We start from the raw sequence: 7,500 nt of genomic DNA, 5'->3' as shown, positions 1-7,500 counted from the left end.
CCATCCGGGCCAAGTGCTCCCAGGGCTGCCCCCTCAACAACCGGACCCTCATCGGACCGCCGGGAGCCCCGGGGGGGTCGGGCTCGCCGGGGGAACCCGTAAGTCCCTCCCCCTAGTTGTGACCTTCGTGGCCTGTATTCTTTTGATCGCACACACCGGGGAATTTGACTCTGATTGGTGCGAGAATATAAAAATATAGTATGAAAGTAAGTGAGAGGACTTTAATTAAAGCGTCTCTGCCTCCACCAATCAGGGCAAAGCAGGAAAGGCCGGCGTGGGAGGAGCCAGAGGCGCTCGAGGGGACCGAGGCCTGGAGGGGCAGGAAGGAGCGCCGGGCGACAGCGGTAACGTTCACACGACATCATCACATGGTCGCTCTCCGGGAATGTACAACGCAGGCCTTTGAGACTCTAAATCAGGTTCTTCCAGATGACGTAATCCCCTTTGAATTAACATAATTCACTTCATGGGAATACAATCGCTAAGTTTAGAAGACATTTGAACACATTATTTTCCATCTTCTGCTGAAATGAAGCTGTTTATTCTGAGTTCTCCGGTCTTGGGTCAACAGGTCAAAGGGGACCTAAAGGCAGCTCAGGTGATGCAGGTAAAGGCCTGGCGGGACCCGACGGACCTCAAGGCCTCAGAGGTGCGACACTCGTTCACCTGCTCGCGCTGCTTTTTGTGTATTTCTTGTGTATTATATCAGCGCCATTGTAGGTATAACACATTTAAAATAATACACGTGAACAAATGGAAGGGGGGATAGTAAGAACAAAACTCTGAAGATGGTACATTTACGAGAAGAAAACATACAAATCAGTTTGTTGTTTTCTTCTGTAAAAAAAGACCCAAATCCCAAAATATATATTTTATATTTATAATAAAACATACTGTAATCACTTTACCTGACATGTTGTTAAGAAACCAATAATTATATTGCGTCACATTGGACTCATCTTTTCTTTTTTTAGTGAAAAACAAACAAACTTAAATAAGGTACTTAAAATAAATTATAAGATCCCATCGCATAAAGGAAAAATAAATACTTGTCCTACTTAATAATTCCTGTATTTTACATCACTTCACATAGTCTACAAATTGTTTAATATCAAATCAAACTTTATAATTTTTAGAGATTACACAGTAATATCATTTTGCTTGTTTATCTTTTTTCTAAGATTGATAACAAAATAATGTTGTTCTCTTTTTGTACTTGTTTTTCACTTTGCATTTAAATGTCCTCCTAAATAAGGGCCAGTCTTTCTACTCGTTAATGTAAAACGCTCATTTATATTTATTTATTTATATTTATATATTTATATTTATATGTATTTATTTATATTTATTTATTTATATTTATATTTTATATATATATATATATATTTATATTTATATTTATTTATATTTATATTTATATATATATATATTTATTTAATTTTTTTGTTTTTAATTTTCCTCTCCGCAGGTTTGCCGGGTCACCCAGCAGAACCCCAAAATGGCATGGAGGGCCCCCGAGGTCCGCGGGGCTTCCCCGGTCCGGTGGGCCAGTCCGGCGCTCTCGGGGTTGCCGGCGTGCCGGGTTTCTGCGAGGCGCGGGACTGCAGCATTCACGCTCCGGTGGCGCGCAAAGAGCAAGGTCTGGTGAAAGGACCGGTCAGCGTACAGATCTGAACACCAGAGAGTTATTTAAAACATTCAACTGGCGGCGACTTCCAGGTTCGTCTCGTTGAGCTGACGTTAGAAATCATTAGTTAGATTTAAGAAAGTTATTTGTTTAAAAGCTGCGAAAGATTCAACCCTCCATTGGAAATGTGAGAGGACCCAGGTTAGACCCCTGGGGGACACCGCTCCGGAAGGAATGGGGACTCGAAAAGACTTTTACAGCTTTGACCAGGAACAATGCAATGTTTAATTATTCCCCCATTGAATCCTTCCTTCAGGTTATTTTTTATTTTCTCTGTTTTCCCCAAAAGGAAAGATAAACAAAAACAAAAAAGTGCGATGTAAATATTTTGTAAAGTATCTCAACTGTGCTCTGAAATATGTTTCAGATAAACTGCCTGGTGGGTTGTTTTTTTCTTCAGTTTGAAGTCTTTAATTCTAAATAATAATATTAAAAGTCACGTAAATATTTCGGTTGCAGACTTCTGAATCTCTGAATAATCTTCTTTTCTGATGATCAGGCTTTCAAAATAAACCAGTAATCTGATTATTGTGTGTATGAGTTTCAATGTGACGTCATCATTCAGACTTTTACACTTTTTTAAACTATTGAAAGTATGAATATTTGTTTTGAACACCTGAGAAAATAAACTCCAGTTTAAATGAATAATTCAGTTTGTATCCATAACAATACAAAAATACACATTATTCTAATCAGCACAATTCTGAATTTTAATTATCCATCACATATATATTTATATATATATATGTATATATATTATACATATATATATATTATACATAGTTATATATATGTGTATATATATATACACATATATATATACAATATATAAGAGCATTACTGTTATTCCGACGAAATTATGAAAAGTTTCCAATAAGATCACACAATAACAATCATACACACAATAACAATCATACACACAATAACAATAACACAAACAAACAGGAGACCAGCAGCTCTTCGGTTCTGAGAGGTGAGGCGAAGAGGTCGTGACCTTGAAGAGAAGGTCGTCGTTCACGTCTTCTGCAGTTTGGATGTTGTCACTTACAATAAAAGAACCCTGATCCCAGATCTGGTTTTGGCACGTGACAAATAAAAAATCCCCCAAAACTTCCTTTTGTTTATGTTTTCACACTTCATTCATTTATATATACACACTTCATTTATATATCTATATATACTGTATATGTATATATACTGTATATATATTTATATATATTCATCTATATATATTTATATATATACTGTGTATATATATAAATATATACAGTATATAACGGCGACCTTGAGTGCCTTGAAAGGCGCCTTATAAAACAAATGTATTATTATTATTATTATTATAACATGACCTCATAGATATCACATGAAACTTCACCACTTCATCACTCACATTAAGAGGAGTTCTTATTATACTTTTAAAATCTAGTTTTATCTTTTACTTTGATAATAACTGAAACCCCTCAAATTAATATATAAAAAATAAAATCCAGTGCACACAAAAGCGGTCTGACATGCATGACGTGTCATATGTTAATTAAAAATAAACTAATTAAGTTCCTCACGGCAGGGAGTTCCAGAATTAAACTAACGACTCTTCTGGAAACTCCCTCGTTTCAAGGAAGACAAGGTCCCTCTTTCACTTTCACAGACCGACCTCAGCTGTAGACCGACCTCAGCTGTAGACCGACCTCAGCGTGTAGACCGACCTCAGCGTGTAGACCGACCTCAGCTGTAGACCGACCTCAGCTGTAGACCGACCTCAGCGTGTAGACCGACCTCAGCGTGTAGACCGACCTCAGCTGTAGACCGACCTCAGCTGTAGACCGACCTCAGCGTGTAGACCGACCTCAGCGTGTAGACCGACCTCAGCGTGTAGACCGACCTCAGCGTGTAGACCGACCTCAGCGTGTAGACCGACCTCAGCGTGTAGACCGACCTCAGCTGTAGACCGACCTCAGCGTGTAGACCGACCTCAGCGTGTAGACCGACCTCAGCTGTAGACCGACCTCAGCGTGTAGACCGACCTCAGCTGTAGACCGACCTCAGCTGTAGACCGACCTCAGCGTGTAGACCGACCTCAGCGTGTAGACCGACCTCAGCTGTAGACCGACCTCAGCTGTAGACCGACCTCAGCGTGTAGACCGACCTCAGCGTGTAGACCGACCTCAGCGTGTAGACCGACCTCAGCTGTAGACCGACCTCAGCGTGTAGACCGACCTCAGCGTGTATTCAATTACATGGCAGGGGGAGTTTATTTGTCAATGCACTCTGACACCTTAAAAAACCCAATAATATGAATTTGAATGTTAAAGAATCACTGGATCTGTAAAGTTTAACTTCCTGTAAATGCCCCTCCTCCGCTGCGTCATATAGTCCCTCCCTCCCTCCTATATATAAAGTTTCAAAAGAAGAACTCGTTTCCACACCAAGGTCCTCCTCCTCCTCCTCCTCCTCTTCATCATGCTGTCTCCACACATCAGGCTGGCTCTGCTGCTGACCCTCTGTAAGTAGCCTCATGTGCATATTACCGACATAACGCGGCATAACTATATGTTATATTGCATGTTTAATCTTTTACATGGCATTCTTGCACACACGATCCGACTGCACAGCATGTCCGTGATATTTTAATACCAATTGCATGTTAGTTTCTCTTTCGTTTCAGTCTAAAATGGACAAAACCATCTTAGTTATGGCGCATAAGCTGCGTGTATTATGGGCCGCCTGGTAAACGCGTGTGTCTCCCCAGGTGCGGCGGCGCAGGCTCTGCCGGAGGTCCAAGCCGTGCTCGGGGGGGACTGCAGCCTCCGGTGCACCGCCGATCCCAAGCCGGGGGTCCCGTACCGGGCCGTGAGGTGGTACAAGGTACGGCTCCTCTTGTAAAGCTCCAGGAGGAACTAAGGTCTCAGCTTGTGGGGCCGTGTCCTCACTGGGTGCGCCACGCGGAACCGATGCGTCACTCTGATAATAATGCAGCTCTTTCAAGCAAAAGGAAATATAAAAGAGTTATTACGGAGGTAGAAGTACTAGAAGTACTAGAAGTACTAGAAATACTAGAAGTACTAGAAAGACAACGCTCCTCTATAGTCAAAGGGACCTCACTGAAATGAAAGTAAAGAATATTCAGCTGAAGGGAAACTCATTATGCTGCTTTCAAAGCTCTATTAGTCCGTTTTAAATACATTTGAACTATTATTGAAAGCACAAAAGTAACATACTTAAAAACAAAACAGCTTTAATTGTTAAGAACATGAAGTATTTAACATAAAAGAGGCGTGTAAGAGACTTTTAAAACAAACGGCACTTTTATATTCATGAGCAGCTTTTAAAATAAGAAAATTAAGTAATTATAACAAATTTAGAGAAGAAGTAGAATGATATCTGTAGTTTTTGTATATTTTTCTTACTGTCAGTGCTGTAAAGAAGTAATAAGAAAATACATTTAGAAATATAATGAACAAGAAATAAAAGAAAAACATCTTTATTTACTTTTCCTATTTTTAAAACTTATTTGTTCTTTTTTTAATCCATCTTTATATTTTCTCATTTTTTTATTTACTTATTTATTCTTTTATTTATTCCTCTTTATATAAAAAAATGTATATACATATTTATGTTTTTAGTTATTCCACTTTTGTTTTCTCTTTATATTTTTATTTATTTTATTAATTCCTCCATTTATTTTATTTTTTATATACATATGTATTATTCTATTATTCCACCTTTTCTAAAAAAAAAATATATATTTATTCTTTTATTTATTTTCTACATTGTCCAATTCTTTTACAATTTTTTTAATGTGATTTATGACACTCCTATGACGTGTAGAAGTATAAATGAACATTCAATGTATAAATACTCACATTAGGTACAAGTGAAAGTACCCTGTTTGCACTGATGATGTCATGATGATGTCACTGATGATGTCATGATGATGTCACAGGAAGGAGAGCCGCCATTGTCCCGCGCCAACGGCCTCCTGACCAAAGAACTCCCCAACGGCACGACGCGGTGGTACACCGGCGTGCGGCGCGAGGTGGAGCTGCTGGCCGAGTCCCGCGACATCCTCCTGCCCAACGTCACGTGCGGCGACTGCGGCGTGTACACGTGTCACCTGGCGGCGCCCGTGGGCGAGCAGAACCGGGAGGGCCAGGTGGTCCTCGCGCTGAGAGGTGAGAGTCTCCCACCAGCTCTCTGATTGGCTGAAAGCACCTGTCACGCACACCTGCTGCTTTAAAACGCCAACGACCTTTAAATTATATAAACGTGGAACGCCACGTTTATATAATTGTTCACGAGGTTCGTGAGCATAAAGATATCACGTTATCAGGATAAAGTCCAGAACAACAACAACAACAACAACAGCTCAGCAGTTTGTGTAAAGATAAGCTTTAGTTTGGTTGAAGCCCGTAGGAATATATGTATATATATATATATATATATATATTTTAGAATTATTCAAACATGTTCTCAGATTAGTTTTTCTTGTTTCCTTGTTATCTGTTTTAGCCATAACGTTGTTATCTGATCTTGTGACCTCGAGTGACCCCTCTGGTTTCAGAGTGTCTGGTGGAGAAGCCCTCAGAAGACCTGCAGACCGACACCCACCTCGTTGTCTTCGCCACCGCTGTGCTGATACTCGCCCTGGTGGTTTTCCTCATCAGCTACGTGAGTCCACGCGCTCTACATGTAGTCTACATACTCTATGTAGAGTATGTAGTCTACATGTTCTACATACTCTACATGTAGACTACATACTCTACATGTAGACTACATACTCTACATGTAGAGTATGTAGAGTATGTAGTCTACATGTTCTACATACTCTACATGTAGTCTACATACTCTACATGTAGTCTACATACTCTACATGTAGAGTATGTAGTCTACATGTTCTACATACTCTACATGTAGACTACATACTCTACATGTAGTCTACATACTCTACATGTAGAGTATGTAGACTACATGTTCTACATACTCTACATGTAGACTACATACTCTACATGTAGTCTACATACTCTACATGTAGAGTATGTAGACTCTACATGTAGACTACATACTGTAGAGTATGTACTCTACATGTAGAGTCTACATGCTCTACATGTAGAGTATGTAGACTACATGTAGAGTACATACTGTAGAGTATGTAGTCTACATGTAGAGTACATACTGTAGAGTATGTAGTCTACATGTAGAGTCTACATGCTCTACATGTAGAGTATGTAGACTCTACATGTAGAGTACATACTCTACATGTTCTACATACTCTACATGCTTTCAATTCAGTTTATTTTGTATAGCCCAAAATCACAAATCACAAGCTCCCCTCAGAGGGCTTTACAATCTGTACACATACGACATCCCTGACCTTTGACCTCACATCGGATCAGGAAAAACTCCCCAAAAATAACCTTTGACAGGGAAAAAAGGGAAGAAACCTTCAGGAGAGCAACAGAGGAGATGTAAATTCATCCATAAGGAGAGAGAGAAGAGGAGAGAGGTGCTCAGTGTATCCTAAAACATCCCCCAGCAGCCTATAAGCCTATAGCAGCATATCAAGATAGGTGCTCAGTGTATCCTAAAACATCCCCCAGCAGCCTATAAGCCTATAGCAGCATATCAAGGGGCTGGACCAGGGCAAACCTGATTCAGCCCTAACTATAAGGGCTATTAAAGAGGAAAGTCTTAAGTCTATTCTTAAATGAGGTGACTGTGTCTGCCTCCCGGCTTTAAGTGCTCTAAAAGCTCTAAATGTGTTTTTCTTTCTCCACCACAGTTCAGCTTAAGGAACATCATCAGAGACAGAACCC

The 7,500-nt window shown here is 40.0% G+C and overlaps 2 protein-coding genes across 2 annotated transcripts in view; both read left to right on the top strand.

Annotated features, from left to right (window-relative positions):
- Nucleotides 1-2,134, top strand: part of zgc:113232 (uncharacterized protein LOC541546 homolog) — a 21,588-nt gene extending 19,454 nt beyond the window's left edge. The window contains exons 23-26 of the mRNA XM_034554273.1: nt 1-98; nt 254-344; nt 572-649; nt 1,469-2,134. The exon at nt 1-98 is cut by the window's left edge and continues 79 nt beyond it. Of these exons, the coding sequence (XP_034410164.1) occupies nt 1-98; nt 254-344; nt 572-649; nt 1,469-1,674 (473 nt within the window). The 3' untranslated portion in view covers nt 1,675-2,134. The remainder of the gene's footprint in view (nt 99-253; nt 345-571; nt 650-1,468) is intronic.
- A 1,947-nt stretch (nt 2,135-4,081) lies between these two features.
- The window catches only part of LOC117745158, a 3,733-nt gene continuing 314 nt past the window's right edge, over nt 4,082-7,500 (top strand). Inside the window, exons 1-5 of the mRNA XM_034553266.1 lie at nt 4,082-4,190; nt 4,437-4,552; nt 5,631-5,859; nt 6,249-6,355; nt 7,467-7,500. The exon at nt 7,467-7,500 is cut by the window's right edge and continues 314 nt beyond it. Of these exons, the coding sequence (XP_034409157.1) occupies nt 4,148-4,190; nt 4,437-4,552; nt 5,631-5,859; nt 6,249-6,355; nt 7,467-7,500 (529 nt within the window). The 5' untranslated portion in view covers nt 4,082-4,147. The remainder of the gene's footprint in view (nt 4,191-4,436; nt 4,553-5,630; nt 5,860-6,248; nt 6,356-7,466) is intronic.

Source organism: Cyclopterus lumpus, chromosome 16 (genome assembly GCF_009769545.1).
Source record: "Cyclopterus lumpus isolate fCycLum1 chromosome 16, fCycLum1.pri, whole genome shotgun sequence".
Taxonomy (NCBI): domain Eukaryota; kingdom Metazoa; phylum Chordata; class Actinopteri; order Perciformes; family Cyclopteridae; genus Cyclopterus; species Cyclopterus lumpus.
Note: the sequence above shows the minus strand (reverse complement) of the source record. Positions and strands in the feature narration are given on the sequence as shown.